At 34.8% G+C, this 23,240-nt stretch overlaps 1 protein-coding gene across 15 annotated transcripts in view; it reads right to left on the reverse strand.

Annotated features, from left to right (window-relative positions):
• CADPS2 (calcium dependent secretion activator 2) overlaps window positions 1–23,240 on the reverse strand; it is a 617,203-nt gene that overhangs the window by 128,229 nt on the left and 465,734 nt on the right. For all 15 annotated transcript variants that reach the window (XM_077120033.1, XM_077119365.1, XM_077119348.1 and 12 more), the window contains one exon: window positions 399–500. In XM_077120033.1, coding sequence (XP_076976148.1) covers window positions 399–500 — 102 coding nt within the window. The remainder of the gene's footprint in view (window positions 1–398; window positions 501–23,240) is intronic.

Consider the following 23,240-nt stretch of genomic DNA (forward strand, 5'->3'; position numbering starts at 1 on the left):
GGCTTCAGACCACTCTTTGCTGTAATAATCAAGAAAGGTTCTACTGCGGAGGTGGGGCTTGGGAGTCTCCTTGCCTGGTGGGTAGAGTTTAGATATACAAAGAGTGGGGAAAATAGTCACCAGCGGTAGGAGGAAGAGGCTAAGCAAGGATGAGAAATGCAAAAGGCAAGCAAAAAGTACAGTGGATAGAGTTTACCTAAAGGAGTAGTAAAACTGAACTGCAGACCACAGGAGGCCTCGTACGAAGCATGAGGAATGTAGAACGTACTCCACACTCTGCAGGCAGTGGGGAAGCTAATGACAGTCTTGTGTAGTAGCAGAAAGACATTATGAAGATTTGCAGGGGGACTGGACAGTTGGGTGCAGCAGCAAAACATATTAATGAATACAGTATATACCTGAAATGACTTATCTGATTTTCTAAAAGGGAAGAAAGTCTCTCTTTTATCTCCTCGAACCTCTCTTTTTCTTCCACTGAAACAGTTCCGATTCCATCGGGCCTGGAAAAAAGTGAGAATTGGTAATTTATATTGATAGAACATTTACTTTTATACACCATGGAACACAATGGTGGTAAAATTTTAAATTATTTTACTGGAAAGGTTTATACAGCTATAATAATGTGTATTAATCAGAATCAGATCTGCTTTACCCTGAAAAACCCAAATAATTTAAAAGGTAATTTGTCCAGAGCATGTGTGTATATATATATTAGTTATGTGTCTACAGTGGAAGTTTATTGAAGATATTTGCAGCCATTTACTTTGTATTTTGACCTGGAATGAATGGAATGGAATTATTCTCTTTTAGACAGCCTTCGAGGTAAAGGCTTACAATAAATATGTTCCAGACCTACAGAAAACAATGGATAGTCCTTGAAAATGGCTATGAAAAGTGTTTTATAGTGGTACCAAATATTTAACCAATTCAATGAGTGTCCATTGAAGGGAAATATTATAAAAATATATTGAATGCAAGCTAAACTATCTTAACTGCTTATCTTCCAAATAAAAACAAAGCTAATATGAAATTTGAGACAACGTTAATTGTAAGAAACAGAAATTCTGGATAAGTTACAGGTTTACTGAGCTGCTGCCTTTTAGTTTAAAAACACGGTCATATACATCAAATTGAACAGCTGAACAAAATATACAAAGAGAAAAAAGACTACTTTTTCTTAATTAGTTAAGATTTTTATGTTTAACCAAATATTTTTACAGAGTCAATGCAAGTTTCCATTAGGACTTTGAAAAGTAGCTATGAAGACTGAACAGAAATCTTCTTCTACTAAAACTATAATATAAAATACATCTAATAGCAGGACTTAGAATTTATTCTATATCACCTTAAGTACTGGGTTGTGTAGCAATCATCTAAAATTTTGAACACATAAATTTTAACTGTTCATCTCTGTTTACACAGGAAAAAAGACATTAATCTTATATTCATTTCAAAACCTGTTCATATATTTCAACTATAAATGTGTCTTTTTGCACTAGATGATAATTAACAATAGTCATTTCTTCCTTTATTAGCTTATTTCTGAAAAGATTACATTTTAATTCACAAAAAATCCATTTATTATTCCAATTTAGTAATTTTTGACGTTTATGTGCAAAACAGGTAGAAACAGGGATTATAACAAAGAAAAACTAATGGTTGAAATAACTTTGCCTACATGATTTTTACTTGATTCTTCTGTTCATATAAATGTGTGTGTTATATGCGGGTATGTGTGTGCATATATCCTTGATGCTTGTCAACTGGTAGAATCAAAGCAATTAATTTTTAAGGCATACCTGAATCATACTGACATACTTTTAATTCATATCAAAGCATTGTTAGAGTCTGAGGAGTTTTAACAATGTACAGTAAATAATTTGTTACTGTAGACACTTCTTTTTTAATTTTTTAATTTTTCAAATTTTTTACATGGGCAGGCACCAGAAATCGAACCCGAGTCCTCTGGCATGGCAGGCAAGCGTTCTTGCCGCTGAGCCACCATGGCCTGCCCTGTAGACACTTTTATGCTGCTAGAATTAGTGCTTTGAAAACATTACATTCCTAAATTGGGATTTAATTTCATATTCAGAATAAAATATTAATCACATTTATTCCATCAGAACAGTGGAATGTTAACTACAGAAAAACAAGGACAAAATACTGGCCTTTTGAATTCTTTTAGGAAAGAGGAAAGAAAACATGATCTATAAGTGATAAAGCCATGAAACATGAGCTAATCCCAATAGACTGCAACAATTTAATAATGGGTCTTTTACATATTACTTCAGAGTCAAGTCTCATTGAGCAAATGCCAGCATAAAATCCAGACTGCTACCTCATATGAATAATATGGACAAGCACCAACAATAATCACAAAAGTTCAACTGTGCATTTCTGTATAAGTCAACAATTTGGAAATTTGGGCATTCAGACAAAATCTATACTTATGTTATTATAGAGAGTGCAATAAAAACTCATAACATAAAGTTGTAGTGATTACTTCACTAAATATGCCCATGCAAACTTGAAAAAGGCAAGTGACTTATCTTTATTGTTCTGATGATTCACATGATCCTTTGGCTTAGCTCTCTGCCAGATATCACAGGGTTATAGGTGAATGACTCCTACTGTTCAGTTCAAGATCATGATCCATAATAAAAGAGTAAGTAGTTCTGTCATAGTAAATTTCACTGGGGCACATCACAGATCTGACAGAATGGAGCCAGGGGCTTCAGTAATGACTAGTGAGAAAGGTAAGTCAGGGCAACTTCACTCATGTCAGCCTTTGCTAAGATAAAAACTGTCATATCCACTAAGCGACTGTCATTTTACTGCATTAATTACGGTATTAGGTACTAATCTGATAGGTTAAATAAAACACTTAACGTTTTAGACTTGCCCTTATTCACATGTCCTCATTTCAGTAGGTACTGAATATTAGATATATAAAATGGCCTTTATATCTAAATTATCGGACAAAAAGGAAAACAACTGTGGTCAAACCTCAAGGCAACAGGTACCTCTGCAATAATTCTTTCCAATAAATGTAAATACTTCCTTAGGCATCACCACCTTCCTTGTCATTACTAAGATAAAAATAGCAGCTATCAATTACTGAATTCTAAATATGCATCTGGCGCTCTGCTAGCTGTGTTATGTATAATAACACAGAATGCTCACAGTAATCCTATCTTCATTTTTCAGAGGGGAGCCTGCTGAAGCTTGGGGATGTAGGATTACTTCCCTAAGGTCACACAATTGGTAAGCATAGGAGTCTGAACTTGAACCTAGTCTCTTACACTCCAAAGTATCATATGACAGCAGGAAAAACAGAAAATCTTGTGAAAAGCAAAAAGAAGCAGGAATTGTAGTTGCATATTCTATGTTTACAAATTCTAACAAAAGTTTTATTTTATTTTTATTAAATTTAAAATATTTAAATTTTTGTTATCTAAATGATTTTGTAATTTAAATGATTTATTTAGAATTTTTTCCTGAGACAATAAAAATAAAAAGAATAATATGTATCTTTGACATTCGTAAAGAGATGATGTTAAAATGCTGTTATTTAAACTAACACAAAAGACCACTTTTCTGATTAGAACATTAGTTAGGGTTTAGACTCTTTGACTGATAATTAAATATTAAAGTGATTCTAATGAGAAAAGAAAGGTATTTTCATGTACCAAATATTAATATTTTCATTTTTTCCTGGGGCTTATGTTTGCTGAAGTTAACATCATTTTATTAAAATTAGATTGCTCTGTATAAGAAGTTTAAGATATGAAGAATTTGTAAAACATGGTTTAATAGTAGATACAATTTTTAAAATTATAGATACTATCAATCAAGTCATGACATGGAACTTCCTTCTGGTATTAAATACAAGGCAACTGAACACCAAGTGCAGTTGTGTCTTTGTTAATTATTCTTCAATGATTCTTAAAAAATTGAATTCATACAAAAGAACCTTCTGCCACTGATGCTTAATAGCCTGATCTCACATCTGCTGATGGGTCACATTCTGTGTTCAGAGAAGCCCTCACATGCGTACACACACAATACCTTTTTTGAACAGCTGAGATTCATCCAAAAAATAGTTCATGAGACCTATACTTGTTAATTTAATTTTATTTCTCCATGAACTAAGAGCTTTTATAATTTGTGTTATTCATTGATCTGCCAGATTAAGGCATTTAAAAACAAACAAACAAAATCCTTTATGTGTATTGGATATCTTATTATGATTACCAATTCCTTCCTTAACAAATACGACAAAAGTTCTAAATTGAGAAAGATGTTTTTTAGAGACATGTCAGGTAAAAGAGGGATAAACAGCATTACTAATTCATTTTTTTACTATCTGTGATTCCTTCCTTAACAAATATGACAAAAGTTCTAAATTGAGAAAGATGTTTTTTAGAGACATGTCAGGTAAAAGAGGGATAAACAGCATTACTAATTCATTTTTTTACTATCTGTGATGGTTTTGTGATAGATCAGGAATTAGTTTCTATGAAAATTACACTATAGTTTATCAAAAAAGATCTAAGGGAAAAAGAATCAAGTGGGTTGCAATGTCAGACACGTGAGCAGAAGAGAAAATAATCAATGAAGGAATCTGACTAAATATTCAGCTATGGCTAAACTGGTAGCTTCACTTCCCTTGTTTGAACTGCTTGCAGTTCACACATTTTATATTCCTTTTTTTCTAGTATGAAACAAAATTTCAAAAAGACCTATAAACTAATAAAAACCAATTTGGCATGCTTACTATCAATTATATCTGGGTAAATTTGAGTAAAGAGGACTTGCTAGCTGTCAACATTTTCCAAAACATGCTTTGAGGAAAAGTGACCCTGTGATATGCTCCAAGGAAAAAGGTTAAACAGCCCCAATCTTTTTCCATACAATAAAAATCATGTGACCCTCCTGGAATTTGATCAGGCATGCGTGTATGGCACTTGAAGGACTCTTAAAGTCCAATAGCAAAAAAACCTGTTTAACTTTAACCAGTTTTTCCCCAAATTATTTAGTCATGGGATCTCCCCACAATTCCCATTTACATAGCATCATTCAGTGCTGCTGAGCATGCCCTATAAACACTAGAAAAGACAGTGCTCCATTGATCTCGAATAATCACTGTATCTAAAATCTTAAAATTAATCCATACTGAGCATTTTTCTCTATTACTTAAAGAAAACTATAACAATGTTCTATGGTTATTTTCTCAACTATTTCTATCAGCTGGACACCTTCTAGATACTTGAGGGATAAATATGTCCTCAGCTTTATAATTTCTAGGAACCAGCAGATTGCCTGGTACTGAGTGCTCAGGAAGCTTGCAGACTGAATAAATATACCAGGGGTTAACAATGCACAGAAAAACCTGGCTCTGGCTACAATGATGAGATAGATTTCTTTCTTATTAAAAAAAAAAAATCAGTTTTTCTCCCTTTTCTCTCAACTCATCAGATACATTTGTCATGGCAGTTTGAGTTGTTTTAAAAGACATTTCGTAAGCAATGAACAGGCAAATGACAAAGTCCATAGTGCTTCTGAGATTCTTATAGGCTTCTTTTCACCTATTCTTTCCTATGAGGAATGCATGACATCTTAGCTCTCTCTAGAGAGAGTGAAAAGGGGAGAGACACCTAGAGGGTGGTATTTCTGAATTGTCTATTCTGTCTGCAGCACAGCAGGTAAAAGTCGCTTCGCACTTCATGCATTTCCCACCAATATCCATTTGTGAAGAGAATAGGAAGGAGAGGAAGACACAGCATGAGAATAAGAAATGACGGAAGATGATGAGGGAGAAAACAATAATCCCTTCTTATTTGTTTCCTACCCTATAATACCTCCTTTATTGCTTCAATCAAAAAGATACACTGTTTGGATGGTCATAACTTACCTAAGAGTGTTCTTTTAACTTCCTCTGAAATTTTAAGTATCTAGAAGAAGAAATTAATTCTATCTTCATACTTTCCCTGATATGGAAGAAACAGATTTTCTGAGAAAATATTTTGAAGATGAAATTTCAAAATCATATTCTTCTCTTTTCTCAGATACTCCTACACCTTAATCCCTTCCTTATCTGAAATTATTACCAGATTCTATTTAATTTGGAGGCTTTTAAAAAGAGTAGATACTTTTATAGACAAAACAATAATCTGGCTATGAAGATACAAGATCTTGGTGACTGATTTTTTTGTATTAAGGTAGGGATGAGCAGGTCAAGTCAAAAGCGATGTTGATAACTGGCTTCTCCTGGGGCCAAAAAACAAAAAAACAAAAAAAGCTTTGTTAAACTAATACAAACTAATTAAACATACAACTCTAGAATTTAAGAAGAACAAAATACCAAGAAGAATTTAATATAAAAATAAAGAGCATTAAGGTTGGTGTATTCTCTGATATAAATACCATTCTCTGTCCCAGATTTAATGTTATTATTTTAAAAATAACATTTATTGTATAAAAGGAATAGACACACACACACACACACACACACACACACACAGACATACACACATTTAAATATACCATAATCTAGGAGGGAGAATTCAGAAAACATAAAGATGAAAATAATTTGCTATAAATATCCTATCCAGAAATAACAGGTAATACATTTTGTAAATATAATTCTAGTCTTTTAAAAATAAATTTTAGACTTCTTTCAGTCAAGGAGGTATAAACGTTTTCTCACACATGTAAATAATCTAATACATGCTTGTTAATGGATATTCTATAATTTGTTTATCCACTGGTAGAAATGAAGATTTTTTCTTCTTTTTTTTTCCTACATTAATCTTGCTGCAATAACTAATATTGTACTGTATATTGTTAAACTATCTTTGATTGTTTCCTTAGAATAAATTCCTGAAAGTAGAATTGCCACATGGTATGATATTTTCAGGAATCTGATAAATAATGCAAAACTGCTTTTTCAGCAAGCACCTAACTTATATTCTAAATCCGTGGTGCATGACATTATAAATTTTTTTGCAACCTCATCAACTGTGATCTTTATTACTTGTCACAATAATTTTCAATTTTAAACATAAAAATGGTATCTCATTGTTTGAATATATTAATCTCTATGATATAGAATGAGGCAATCTAGTTGGTTAGGTAGGGCCTTCCTGTGAGCCATATTGTATTTGATAAAGAATATTTAATTGTGAAATCCACTTAGGTAGTGGCACTATATGTCACCTACAAAATTCGTAAACCAATAGTCCAATGTCATTTAATCACATACTCAACAAATATTTATTAAGTACCTGGCCAGGTCGTAGGGATAAAATGTTAGCAAAACAAGAATTGTGCCTGCCCTAATAGAAGTTACGGAGGGACAGGTATAAAAAAGAAAAATCAGACAGTAAATACAATGATAAGCTCTAAGAAGGGCGAAAATACAAGAATCTTAGCTTTGCATGTTAGCAAAAAATTCAGTTTGGAAACGATACTTTAATTGAGATAGGATGGATGTGTAGGAGGTAACTGAGTGGAACCTGAAGCAGAGGGAGGGGAGGGAGAACATTCCAGGAAAAACAAACCCAATATACAAAGACTGCGGCAGAGGGAGGGGGGACAGCTAAGGAACAGACAGAAGCAGACCAGACCAACTTAGCTACAACAGAGATTAAGACATAGGCAGTGATAACAAGACAGGCTGGAAAAATAAGCAGAACATGGGATGTTTTCAACAAAATCAGATGAAAGTCTTCATAACCTTAAAGGATAAAAAACATTTAAACAAAACAGTCACTAGCTATTATTATTATTGTTATAATAATAACAATGATTAGCTGCGCCTCTGTACTTTCACAACTCTGATTCTGGCTGTGGCAGGGCTTCTTTCATTGTATTCTTAAAATCTGCTTTCATAGTTGCCTTTTCTGCAAGACCATAAATTCATTTTGTGAAATTAAAATTTCTAAGCAATAACTTTTGGCAAAATTACTGTGCCAATTTGAATCTGTGGGAGACCCCAGAAAAGCCGTGTCCTTTATGCTGGCTGGGAGCTTTCTGATTGTTCCCACAGAGATGTAACCCACCCAATTACGGGTGTTAACTTTTGATTAGATGGCTTCCATGGACTCTACCCATTCCAGGTGAGTCTTGATTAGTTTACTGGAATCCTTTAAAAGAGGAAGAATTTTGGAAAAGTCTTGAGATTCCCAGAGAGCGACAGACGCATGGCAGAACCAGAAGCAGAGCCACGAGGCCAGGCTGACAGTGCAGCAGCCAGAGACCTTTGGAGATGAAGAAGGAAGAAACCCCTGGGGAGCTTCAATGAAACAAGATTCCTGGAGAGGAAGCTAGCAGACATTGCCATATTCACCACATGGCTTTCTAGTTGAGAGAGCAACCCTGAACTTTGTCGGTCTTTCTTGAGTGAAGGTAACCTGTTTATGGTGCCTTAATTTGGACATTTTTATAAACTTGCTTTAATTGGAACATTTTCTTGGCCTTAGAAGTGTAAACTTACAACTTAATAAAATCTCCCTTTTTAAAAGCCATTCCATTTCTGGTATATTGCATTCTGGCAGTTAGCAAACTAGAACAATTACTAATTATGTGCTTGGCTTAGGTGTTGAGGGAGAAGGGAGAAGTCCAGTGATCTACATGAACCTCAAACTGAATGTATGAGAGAAAATTCTTCCTGACACTTTCCAATTTGTACTCTTTAAGGTAGCAGGAGGGTTTCTAAGTACATGGTCTCCCAGGAACCAGGCTGATTGTCATTACACTTCAGAATCTTTCAAGGAGCAATATAAAGAACATTTCCCTCTTGTACCATCCACAGGGACCTCCCTTCCCTTAAACTGTCTACACGTTTGGCCTCTCCCTCTCTAATTGCATGACCTCCTCATATTTGAGAATGCTCAACTCTCTCTCAAGCTATAAACAAAAAGACTTTCCCCAATCCTTTATTCCTTCCTTCTAGTTATCACTGTGACCCCTTACCTCCGTTCCCAATCAAAAAACCCAACAACCTGAAACAGGGGTCAATACCAGAGTTTGTCACATCCTCATCACCCTCTTCTCCACTCACAGCAATCCAGTTTCTCAACAACCCATCTTCCTTTCCCTCTAAAGTTAAAGCCAGTGGACCTTGCTGGTCTTAGCTAAGCTGACTTTCCCGCCACTCACTGAGCCACTGTTGACTATTCCTTTGTGCCTAAGAACTCTCTTATCTTGCCAAGAGCCACACATCTGGTTTTTCTTTATCTCTCTTGCCCTTCTCTCTGAGTCCTGTTTTAGTGTTCATCCTGTTCTGATCAGCCCTGAAATGTTAATGCTTCCCAGCATTTTATTCATCTCATGCTACTTCCCTCTCTTTCCACATAGTTAGATCTACTTCCCAAGCTGAAGGCTGTGTGTCTATGGAAGTGGAACTCCTTCATAAGGACCTTGAATAAAACACATCTAAAATGGAATTGAACTAACTGTCTCACAACTTTGCTCCTACCTGAAATTTGTTTTGCTTATGTTTCTTGAATTGGAGAATGCCAATATCATCATTCAAACCAGAAATCTGAAATTCCTTTACCTGCTTCCCTCTCAATTATTCCCACACTCTACAATTCACCAAATTTTTTTTGAATTCCATCTCCTAAATAGCTCCTTTATCTGTTCCCCCTTCTCCATTCCTACTGCCTTAATTCAAGACATAATGTATCACTTGCACTTTAATGAACCTTCAATTCATTTTCCTTAGAGATGTCCAAATAGTATTCTTCCCAAATTAAAGCTGTTTATGCTACTTCTGCTTCCAGCAGCAGAGCAGACTGACTTGATACTCCAAAAGGCCCTCTGCAACAAAATGCCTAAAGGTTGCATAAAATATTAACAAACATACTTTTGAATATTCTGCTGTGCTTGGAAGAAAGAAGAAATTTCCCTTTAGGGAAGCAAAATGAAAAATGAACCAGGAGATGAAACCAAACTGTAAGTGAATGTGAATGCTAGGGCTGCCTTGGAGGCAAATATTGATACCAGTGAGGCTTTACAGCTGTGATGAAGGAAAGGGACTACTGGCTGCCCTCAGGAAGCTGCATTCTATAAATAAGATAGTTTCCATAGTCCCCCTTAATACCAAATAAAAGCAAATACAAATCCTCTTTGAAAAAAACATTCTCAACTTAGGCCTTATAGACAAATAAACAATACCAAACAATACAAGCATGTAAGCCAGGAAAGGGGTGGCTGGAGTGAAAAGTTCTAAGATCTTTGCATTATGTGGAAGGAGGAGAAATTTGCTAATTAGCATAAGATTTTAAAATTTCAGCAATATGCAAGGTAAATTCTCAAATGTAACTGTTGGAAAATGTAAACTGTTAAGGAAAAAAGTAAAAAAAAAACTCAACAAAACAAAAAGGAGGCAAAAAAGAAACCCAAAAATAAGACAGTAGAAACAGATCTACTTATACAAATATTGCGATAAATGTAAATGGACTAAATTAATTAAAAACAGAATTGGTCAGGCTGGAAAATTAAATCAAAATCTACTTTGCTTTTTATAAGACACACTAAAATACAATAATACAAAAAGAATAAAAGTATGAGAAAACAAATCACCACAAGAACACTAATAACAAACTAAATAAATTTCAATGAAAAAAAGCATTATTAGTTATCAGAGGGGTCACTAAATGGTGATAAAAACTTCCATTCACCAGGAACATTTATCAGTTTTAAACTTGAATGTACCTAACAAAGCTGACTCAAATTATACAAAGAAAAAATGGACAGAAGGTAAGAAGAATCCACCATTGTAGTGGCAGATTTCTACTGTCACAGCAGCACAGATCAAACAGGCAAAAAACTAGGAAGACTATAGGAGATCTGAATCACACAAACTGTGCCTGCAGTAACAAGCTACAGGATATACCTTTTTTCCCAAGCTACATAAAAGATTTTCAAAATACGACACATTCTAGGCTAAGAAGACATTGTTAACAAGCTATAAAGAATGGGTATCATACAGTTCACATTCTCTGAACACAAGTAAATTAGGTTTAAAATTGGTTTTCAAACACAAAAAACAAAAAAAGCCTCATATGCTTGGAAATTTTAGAATATAATTCCAAATAATTACTGCGACAAAATATAAAAATAATAATTTCTAGTTGATGACTATGGCAATGTAGGTTTCAATAGCAGATTGGAGCCAGGGTGTCATTCCTCCATAAGATCTTTAAATAACTTGGAAAAACTGGCAAAGCCATATTCCTCAGAATTCTGGAAAACAGTTCAAGGTTGCTGTAACTGGGTGAGTGCCAACTGTGGCTTTACAAAATGGATGGAGAAGCTCCTGGTACCCCCCTGGGCCCTTCTTCAACCCTCCCCAGTACAGAATAGGGTAATCTGGCTTCCACTGTGTGTTTTAGCCCTTTTCTGGAGTGAGTAGAGTAAGCAGAATTAACACTTAAAAAAATTAATATATAATACCTTTGACAAAAGCTTACAAGACAAACAAAGAAACAGGGAACAGTGGTCTATCCAAAGGACCAAGATAAAATTACAGAAACCACCAACATAGAAGATCATATTTCGGATATATCAGAAAAAGACTAAAAAAAGACCCTTAATATACTTACAGAGATAAAGGAAAATACAGAGAAAGAATTTAAATATGTCAAGAAAACAATGAATGAAATATGAGAGTCTCATTAAAAAGAGACAGAAATTTTAAAAAGGAACTAAACAGAAATATTGGAGTTAAAGCCTATAATAATTGAAATGAAAAATTTTCTTGTAGGTTTCAATAGCAGATTGGAGCCAGCAGAAGCAGGAATCAGTGAACTTGAAAACTGAAGTGATTCAGGTTGAGAAGTAGGAAAAAAGGTGAAAGAAAGCAAATGGAGTTTAAGATACATGTATTACGAATCCCATAAGAAAAACAAAGAGAGAAAGGGGCAGAAAACTTTCCAAATTTAAAGACAGACAAGAATATGCACATTCAAGAGGCCATACAAATCCCTAATAGGATAAACTTGAAGAGAACCATGCACAGACACACAGTAATCAAATTGTTGAATGCCAAGGTCAAGAGTGAGTTCTAAAAGCTGTAAGAGCAAAGCACCATGTTATGTACAAGAGAATCCCAATAAGAGTACAGGCAGATTTCTTTAAAAAAAACCATGGAGTAAGAAGGCAGTAGGGTAGAATACTTAAAGCACTGAAAGAAAACAGTTCCCACCCAATAATGTTATATCAGGTAAGACTGTCTTTCAAAATTGACTAAGACATTTCAAGACAAACAAAAGCTGAGGGATTTCATTACCACTAGTCATGCCCTATAAGCAATCCTAATGATAGTTGAACAGATTGAAAGAAAGGAAACTAGACCGTGGATCAAACCTGCATAAAAGAAAATATATCTGGTAAAGGTAATCATATGGGTAAATGCCAGTATTATATTGTTTTGGATGTAACTTCACTATTTTTTTCTTAAAAGTTCTAGAATGAAAATGCATAAAACGTAATGAAAGATCTATGATTTGGAAATATAACGTATAAAGATATAATTTGTACCAACTCCAACAAAAAGGTGGGGAGACAGAGGAATATAGGAACAGTGTATGTACATGCTATTGCAATTAAGTTGTTATCAAGTCAGATGTGATTGTTAGGATTTAGGATTTAGTCACCACAAAAAATCTGTATGAAAATTATACACAGAAAGAAATAAGAAGGGACTCAAAACAGTACAATAAAAACTCAAATAAACATGAGAGTAGGCATTAAGAGAACAGAGGACAGAAAAGGTATAAGAAATACAAAGAATAAACAACAAAATGGCAGAGAAAAGTAATACATTATCAGTAGTAAATTATCAGCAGTGAAGAACATTCACCCTACAGCAGCAGAATACATATTCTTCTCTAGTGCACATGGATCTTTCTCCAGGATAGACCAGGTATTAGGTCACAAAACAAGTCACAAAAAAAATAAAAAAAAGTTGAAGTCATAAAATGCATCTTCTCTTATCACAATGGAATATAGCTAGATCAATAATAATGGAGAACTGGAAAATTCACAAATATGTGGAAATTAAGCAATATATTCTTAAACAACCAAAGGGTTAAAGAAGAACTCACAAGAGAAATTAGGAAATATCTTGAGGCAAATAAAAGCAACAACAAAAAAATACCAGCATATCAAAAATTCTGGGATGCAGTAAAGGCAGTGCCAGGAGGGAAATGGATAGCTGTAAATGCTTTCATTGAAAAGAAGAAAGAGCTGAAATCAGAGATCTCACCTCACAAGTGGAGGATCTAGAAAAAGAAGAGTAGATTAACCAAAAGCGAGAAGAAGTAAGAAAACAATAAAGATTAGAGCAGAGATAAATAAAAAAGAGAATTAAAAAATAGAATCTACAAAACCAAAAATTGGAAATGATCAATGAAATTGATAATCCTTTAGCTAGACTAACAAAGGAAAAAAAAAAAGAGGATACAAATAACTAAATTAGAAATGAACTGGATTGGAAGATTCTACCCAAAGCAATCTACAGATTCAATGTCAGCCCAATTAAAATTTCAACAATCTTGGCAGAAATGGAAAAACCAAAGATCAAATTTATCTGAAGTGTGAGGGGCCCTGAAGCACCAAACAATTTTGAAAAAAGAAGACTGAAGCTGAACTCACACTTCCTGATTTTAAAATTTATTACAAAGCTACAGTCATCAAAATAGCATGGTTCTGGCTCAAGGACAGACATACAGACTGATGGAACAGAGTTCTATTCCTCACATCTATGGCTAATGGATTCTTGACAAGGGTGCCAAATTAATTCAATTGAAAAAGAAAAGTCTCTTCAACAAATGGTGCTAGGAAAACTGGATATCCGTGTATAAAATATTAAAGGTGGACCTCTACTTCACACCATTCACAAAAATTAACTAAAAATTAATCAGAGACCTAAATATAATAATTTTAACTTCAGAACTTCTAGTTGAAAACAAAAGAAACCACCTTCAGGATCTTGCTTTAAGCTATCATTTCTTAGGCTACATACCAAAAGCATGAGTAACAAAATAAAAAAACAGGTAAATGGGATTTCATAAAAATTGAAAACTCTTGTGTTTCAAAGGACTTTATAAAGAAAGTAAAAAGACAAGAATGTAAAGGACAGAATGGGAGGAAACATTTGGAAACCACATACCTGATAAAGGGTTAACGCCAAGGATATATAAAGAAATCTATAGCCCCAAACAAAAAGAAAGACAAGCCGTTTAAAAATGGGCAGAAGACTTGAAGAGACATTTCTCCAAAGAAGCTGTATCAGTTGCCAAAAAGCAACTGAAAAGACATTCCACATCATTAATCATTAGGGAAATGCAAGTAAAAAACCACAATGAGATACCATTTCATATGTATTGGAAGGGCTTCTATTAAAAAAAAAACACACAATTACAAGTGTTAGAAAGGATGCAGAGAATTAGGAAAACTGGTTCATTGCTGGTAGGAATGTAAAATACTGCAGGCACTGTATAAAGCAGTTTGGCGGCTTCTCAGAAAGTACAGAATTATCTTATGACCCTGCAATTTCACTTCTAGATACGTACATAGAAGAATTAAAAGCAGGACTTGAACAGATATTTGCACACTGTTGTTCACAGGGGCATTATTTATAATTGCTGAAAGATGAAAGCAACCCAAGTGTCTAGCAATAGATGAATGGACAAGAAAAACGTGGTATATACATAACAGTGGAATATTATTTGGATGTAAAAAGGAATAACGTTCTGACACAAGACAACATGGAAGAGCCCTGAAGACATAATATTGAGAGAAATAGGACAGAATGGGAGTTAATGCTTAATTGATACAGAATCTCTGGGGTGATGCAAACGGATGTAGCACATATTGTGAATATAACTATCACTACTGAATTATATATTTGAATATGGTTAAAGGGGGAATTTTTAGGTTGTATACATATTATTAGAATAAAAATGAAAACACAGGACTACACAACACAGAGAACCCTAATGTAAACTACAGACTACAGTAAATAGCACAATGACCATAACATTCTTTCATCAATGGTAACAAAGTTACCACACTAACGTAAAGCATTAATAAGAGGGGAGTATGTGGGAACGTGGTATTTTCTGCATGATTTTTCTGTAAAACTACTACTTTTGAAATAAAAAGTATCAAATATATATATATATATATATACATATACTCCAAGTATATATATATATATACTCCAAGTGATAGTACATGGGATTTCCCAATATTATACCCGTCTATCCAACCAATCTTATGTCCATAAATTTCCCCCACATAAATCCTTACCCTGGGCAACTTGTTCATTCTCTATGGAATGCTTCCCATCTTTTATCAATCAAATTTCACAAAACTCCAAAATGTCTGTTAACTAATTCATATACTAAAATCTTTTTATCTGCAGTCATCTCATGACTCTTATCATGCATAGCTGTATGCTAGAGTCACCACATACACACACACATGACTATTTTATGCTAGATTATAAATTTTAAGTAACAAACTCGTTTACATTCACCTGTTATTCTCTGCAGACGTTAACATAGTGCTTTGCATATTGTGGGTATACAATAAACATTTGTTGTAATTCTCACTGCTGACATTTTCTAGCCCACAATAAAAAAAGACTGGACAAGCTTTCACCTCTTCATGGAACTCAGCCTTTCTTGGAAATCAGTTGTACATTGCAGATTGTTGTTTTTACCATTTTCCCAAATTAAACCCTCTGCATTTAGCAACTGTAGTAGTGGGGCAAGGGGGAGTTAGGATGGTTAGTTTTGACTGGCAATTTCAGGGGCTGTTTTATTAAAACTGTCTCATATTTTCTGCCTCTGTCTTCATTTCTCCTGACCAATGGATATCAAAAGATAGCATTCTGATGTGAGGCAGAACTCTGAAATGGGCAAAAATAAGAAGGCTGCAGTGAAACAGACAAACCCAGAGAATATTGTTTGATCAGATTATTTTAGCCATCATCACAGAAAAGTAAAATTAAATTGAGAACATTCAGTAGGAAATTCAGCTAATGCACCCTGCAAATTTACGTGTTTAAGACACATTTTAATGGAAAGTTACTGAGGCAACTCAGAGTTTCTGTCACCACCTGGGACATAGCCTGATTTGAATCTATAGGTTGCCATAGTTACTTTTATTCTGTAACACTATTGTTTTCTTTATAATGGTACTCTGTAAAGTATAATTTAAGATATGTTTATATGTTCATGCACATATTTTTAACATTACACATTAAATCCATTTTCCAGAGGTTAAAATGTGTACTTATTTAAGCATTTCTGGGTGGTATTTTAGAGTAGAAATTTGAGACAGTTTGTGATTCAACGTTTAGGTCACATTCAGTTTAAGAAGAAGAAAGGCAAGATATAGGTTTTAGGGAAATCTGAGCCTTAGTTTAGGGTAGAAATGATTCAAGATAAGCTGAAAATGATGATGGTTCCTGTAATGCTTAGAATCTAAAAGTTGTTACTCAGAAATACGCTGACATGATGAGAGATTAAAAGGAGGCAGAAGATTTCTACTTGAATGCCAGCTGTGAAAGTTGCTAACTGAGCTATGTTGGACAGATCAAATTTCCTTTCTAAAACTCAGAGGTCATATCTGTAAAATGGGGAAGTACAATGTAAAGATACCAGATGATTACAAAATGCAGTGCTGATTAATGTTATTATCCTAATGTGCTTCCCTTTGTCCCATAGCCACAAGGATATAAATTGAGAAAGCAGGAAAAAATACGTAAAATAGATAGGGCTGTAAGACCTCATGCTAAGTAGAAATAATTCAAGATGTACATAATTACACTATTTCTTAGAGCATTCAGGTTTTTATAACCTGCCTTTGTGAAAATGTGCTTCTCTTATCTATTTCTGTAGCATCTGGTATTTGTAGACTAGTTAAAATACTGTCTGACTTTTTACAGGGTTTTCCAGAGCCTTTTATTATGATCATTTTTATATCTGTCAAGATACACATTCAGAGACTCGTTTTGCTCATTACCTGAGCTACCTCTGTCAAAAATTCTAAAGGGAAATAAAAGATTGCCCTTTGGTATTGACTTAAGTGAAGGACAACAGTGCTGTCTGGATCAGAAATTTTTCAGGCAGCACATCCTATTGCACAGTGTTGAGCTCTCTAGGTGGGTTCTTTCTGTACAGATACATCTTCTCTGAATAGCACTTTGAGTGTCTCAGGAATAAAAGAGCAGAGTTACACAGAAAATGTCTGGCTGGTGCTAAGAATGGGGAAGAGAGATAAAAAGAAAGCGAGCAAGAAAAAAGTAAGTCAAGGACAGAAACAGACACATTCATGCAGCGTGATCGCCACGCACGTCATGAATAACACAGTCATTCAACAATGGTGCCGCTGAGGATGGCCAGGAAGCAGAAAGGAGACTTTCACAACAATGCATTATAGGGCAAAGTTCTAGGTTGATATGCACAGTTAGATATCCTGGTTTTGTAAGTCAGGCTGAGGGTGGAGAAACCAAAGCAGCCACACAAAATGTCTTTTATGTCCCAATTTAATGTAAAATACACAGTGTTTCTCCCATTCTTCCAGAGTTCAGTAGGGACATCTTAGAGCTGCTACATGCTTGACAAAGGCCAGCTCAGAGGTGCTAGCTTCCAAGTGTAGGGTATAGGAATATAGACAGAAATGTAGTAGTTTATATATAAAGTAACCCCTATTTTCTTTGGATTCCAGATTTTACCCGAGTGGTATGCAACTTTAATGGGCATCAGTCAAATGGTCATATCCTGATACCTCTGTCTTCACAGATGCTAGCATTTCCCCTTGCCTGTCATGTCAGAAATGATGCATCAGCATCCTGCCTCTATTTTTTTACAGGCGAGTATGCATTTTTGAGTGAAATGATAGATAATGTATCAAATAGGATCATCAACAAATAGGATCATCAAAATACTACATTACATGTCTTAATTCTAGTCTGGAATATACAAACCAAAGAAATTAAGTATATAAATACCAAACAAACTGTAAGTCTGGAGTCCCACAACTGGGGATGGATTGGCAAACATATGAAATGTCATAAGCAAGTTTATCCGTATATAATGTGGCTAATATGACAGATTTCATCCTACATGCTACTTATGCAAAGACGGAAGGGAATGGGTATCAATTGTGCTTTAAACATGCACTGAGAAATCCTTTTTGATTTTATAAAAAACTACAGAACCCAAGTCAGTCTTAATCAGACTTTCTAGCACATAGCATTTGTCAGGACTTCATATTCAGATTTTTCTAGCTATAGAAAATGAGTTGGGGAGGTATCCTTTTTATTTTGAATAAAAGCATCCGGGCTTGGAGATTTACTAGTGGATAGATTTTTTTTTTTAAGTACTTCATCAATGTATTTTTCATTTAGAGAGCTATTCAGACTTCCTGCTTTTTTTTCCAGCACTTGTTTCTCTCTGCTCATTTTTTTAAGAAAATAATTTTATTGACAAATCTACACGTACAATCCATACATGGTGTACAATCAATGGCTCAAAATATCATCACACAGTTGTGCATTCATCACCATGATCATGTTTAGAACTTTTGAGTCATTCCAGAAAAACAAAAAGAAAAACTCGTACATCCCATAACCTTACCCCTCCCTCTCACTGACCACTAGATTTTCAATCTACCTAATTTATTTTACCCCTTATTTCCCCTATTATTTATTTTCATCCATTTTTTTTACTCATCTGCCTATAAAAAGGAGCATCAGACACAAGTTACATCATTATACAATGGTCTTTAAAAATCAAGGCTACTGGAACACAGTTCAACAGTTTCAGATACTTCCCTCCAGCCACTCGACATCATAAACTGAAAAGGGATATTTAAAACCTCCAGGATAATCTTTTGAATCTGTATGAAATCTTTCAGCCTCTGAAACTTTATTTCGTCTCATTTTTCTCTTCACTCTTGTGATCAAGATTTTCTCAATCCCTTGATGCTGGGTCCTAGCTCATCCCGTGATTTCTGTCCTACATTGCCAGGGAGATTTACACCCCTCAGAGTCATGTCCCACGTAGGCGGGGAGGGCCGTCAGTTCACTTGCCGTTTTGGCTTAGAGAGAAAGAGGCCACATCTGGGCAACAAAAGTGGTTCTCTGGGGGTGACTCTCAGGCCTAATTTTAAGTAGGCTTAGCTTAGTCTTTGCAGGGATAAGTTCCATAGGGGCAAACCCCAAGATTGAAGGATTGGCCTATTAATTTGACTATCCCCACTGCTTGTGAGAATATCAGAAATTCTTTAAATGGGTAAGTTGAATATTTCCCCTTTTTACCCCATTCCTCCAAGGGGACTTTGCAAATACTTGTTTATTCATTGTCCAAATTACTCTGGGATTTATTGGGGCAACACACTAACCTGGACAAACAAACAAGATCTCATGTGCTATTCAAGATTCCATGTACTTATGGTGTTCAACTAAACTGAACAACAAGTTAAATTAGGTAATGTATTATCCAAAATATAAACTTTGTACCAACTAAACATTTCTCCCTTTGGTCTCACACAGAAATTGAAGTTTTAGAATGTGAATGACATCATCCTTTACCCTGTATTCTGATCTAACCCAGTCCTATCCAGATTAGCTTAATTCATACCTCTGGTCGAAGTCTGATCCTTTTTTCAACTTTTTAAACAGTTCCTTTATGGGGTACTGTTGACTTTCATAGCTTCAGACCTCTAACTCTGAGTCCCAGGTATCACATAGATACCCAAAGTTTCTGGGAACAATTAGGTTATATTCTAACAGCTCAGTATCTAATAATTTAGAAATAACAGCTACAACTCCTCAATATATGTGACTGCTGCAAGGGTTTACAACATAGGACCCTTTACAATAGGCCCCAATCTAATGACTTCAGTTCACCAAGTTTTCATATTATAATTAGTTCATATGAGTGAGGCATGATTGAAATTTTTCTTTTTGTTTCTGACATTTCATTAAACATACAGTGTTTAAGGTTCATTCACCTAGTGTATGCTTCACAACTTCATTTCTTCTTGCAGCCACTCAGTAGTAGACTATATGTATACACCACAGTTCACCCTTCCATTCCTCAGTCATTGTAGCCTTAGCCACCTCCACCCATTGTGAATCTTGAAGACTGTGGTCATAAACACCAGTGCGCAAATGTTCATTTGTATTCCCACACTTAGTTCCTCCAGGTACATACCGAGCAACAGAGTTGCAAGATTGTATGGCAGCCCCAACTCCAGCCGCCTGTGGAACCACTATACTGCACCCCAAAGGGCTGCACCTCTCATTTTACCTACTGACAGTGAATAGGGGCATCTCTTTCTCTGTATTTTATCTAACAAATATTTCTCTTTGTTCATTTATAAACAGCTTTATTTGCACATCATACAACCCAACCTAAGTAAACAGATATGCCTTTGCCGCCATGATCTATATTATAGTTGTTCATTTCATCTATGTTATCTAGTTTACTAGCATATAGTTGCTCATGATTACCTCCTTTATTTCTGTGGGGTGAGTGGTTGTATCTATTCTTTTATTTCTGATTTTATTTATTTGCATCCTCTCTCTTTTTTCTGTCAACCTAGTGAGGGGTCCATTGATTATCTCAAAGAATCAGCTTCTGGTTTTGTTGATATTTTTTATTGTTTTTGTGTTCTCAATTTCATTTATTTCTGATTCAACCTTCATTATTTCTTCCTTTTGTTTGCTTTGGGCTTGGTTTGCTGTTCTTTCTCTAATTCTTCCAAGTTAACTGTTAATTCCTCAAGTTTTGCTCTTACTTGTTTTTTCTTTTTTTTTTTTTTTCATGGGCAGGCACTGGTAATTGAACCTGGGTCTCCAGCATGGCAGGCAAGAACTCTGCCACTGAGTCACTGTTGCCCGCCCTTATTACCTGCTTCTTAATGTAAGTATTTAAGGCAATAAATTTCCCCTCTCAGCACTGCTATTGCTGCATCAGATAAATTCTGATATGTTGTGTTTTCATTTTCATTTGCCTTGAGATATTTACTGATGTATCTTGTAATTTCTTCCTTGTCCCTTGTGTTGTTTAACCTCTGTATATTTGTAAATTTGCTGGCCTTCTGTCTGTTGTTGATTTCCAACTTCATTCCATTATGATCTGAGAAAGTTTTGTGTAATTTCAATCTTTTAAATTTATTGAGTCTTGCTTTGTGACCCAGCATATGGTCTATCCTTGAGAATGATCCATGAAAACTGGAGAAAAATGAATATCCTACTGTTGTGGGGTATACTATTCTATAAATGTCTATGAAGTCTTGTTCATTTATTATATTATTCAAAATCTGTTTCCTTATTGATTCTTTGTCTAGATGTTCTGTCCATTGATGAGAGCACAGAATTGAAGTCACTATTATGGTAGAGGTATCTACTTCTCCTTTCAGAGTTGTGTTTGCTTCATGTATTTTGGAGCACTCTGGCTCAGTGCATGAATATTTATTATTGTTATGTCTTCTTGTTGAATAGTTCCTTTGATTAATACACAGTTTCATTTTTTGTCTCTTTGAATTGCTTTACATTTGAAGTCTAATTTGTTGGCTGTTAGTACAGCTACTTCTGTTCTTTTCTGATTGTTGTTTGTATGAAATATCTTTTCCCAGCTTTTCACTTTCAACCTATTTTTGTCCTTGGATCTAAAATGAGTCTCCTGTAGAGAGCATACAGAAGGTGTCTGTTTTTTTAATCCATTCTGCCAGTCTATGTCTTTTGATTGGGGAGTTTAATCCATTAACATTTAATGTTATTACTGTAAAGGCAATACTTTCTATTACCATTTTGTCTTTTGAATTTTATATGTCATATCTAATTTTTTTCCCTTTTTCCCTTTACTGATAGTCTTCATTTCTACACTCTTGTCCAGACCTCTTTCTCTTGCCTTTTCGTATCTTCCAGTAGTGCTTCCTTTAGTATTTCTTGTAAAGCTGGTCTCTTAGTCACAACTTCTCTCAATGATTGTTTGAAAATACTTTAATCTCCCCCTCATTTTTGAAGGACAATTTTTCTGGGTATAGAATTCTTGGTTGGTAGTTTTTCTCTTTGAGAATCTTAAATATATCACACCACTGCCTTCTTGCTTCCATGGTTTCTGCTGAGAAATCACACATAATCTTACTGAAGTTTCCTTGTATGTAATGGATTGCTTTTCCCTTGATGCTTTCAAAATTCTTTCCTTGTCTTTAAGATTTGACAATCTGATTAGCAAGTGTCTTGGAGTATGTCTATTTGGATCCATTCTGTTTGGGGTATGCTGTACTTTCTGGATTTTTAATTTCATGTCTTTCTTTTTTTTTTTTTTTTTTACATGGGCAGGCACTGGGAATCGAACCCAGGTCCTCGGGCATGGCAGGCAAGCATTCTTACCTGCTGAGCCACTGTGGCCCACCCTTATGTCTTTCATAAAAACAGGAAATTTTCAATGATTATTTCCTCCATTAGTCTTCCTTCTCCTTTTCCCTTTTCTTCTCCCTCTGGGACACCCACAGCATGTACATTCATGTGCTTCATATTGTCATTCAGTTCCCTGAGAACTTACTTATATTTTTCCATTTGTTTCCATATATTTTCTTCTATGTGCTGGATTTAAAATGTAGATCCCTATAGTTCACAAATCATTTCTTCTTTCTCTTCAAATCTATTGCAGGCTTCCATATTTCTTTTTATCTCTTCCACTGTGCCTTTCATTCCCATAATTTTGTGGGATTTGTTTTTTTTGTGATTAAATTTGTGATTTGTTTTTTCAAATTTTTAAGTTCTTCTTTTCTGCTTGCCAAATGTTTTCTTTATATCCTCTCTCAACTCACTGATTTGAGTTTTGATTAGATTTTCCTTGTCTGTCTGAACATCCTGAACTAGTCGTTTCAACTTTTGTATCTCATTTGAAGTGTAGGTTTGTTCCTTTGACTGGGCCATATCTTTGTTATTTTTGCTGGTGTCTAGGCATTGGAACACTTTAATTAGTTTATTCTGGAATTTGTTTTCACTCTTTTACCTAATGTTTTCTGGCTAGATGGCTTTGTTCTCTATCTGTTTTTTGACATTCAGTTCAACTTATTTTAGACCTTAGCATAGGTTCTGTTTGATCAGCATTTTTCAGCTCTTTCTTTGCTTTTTCTTGTCCTGTTTATATGGAACCTTAATTTTATTTTTGAGGCAGGTCTCCTCAGATTTTACA

The sequence above is a fragment of the Tamandua tetradactyla genome, chromosome 1, assembly GCF_023851605.1.
Source record: "Tamandua tetradactyla isolate mTamTet1 chromosome 1, mTamTet1.pri, whole genome shotgun sequence".
Taxonomy (NCBI): domain Eukaryota; kingdom Metazoa; phylum Chordata; class Mammalia; order Pilosa; family Myrmecophagidae; genus Tamandua; species Tamandua tetradactyla.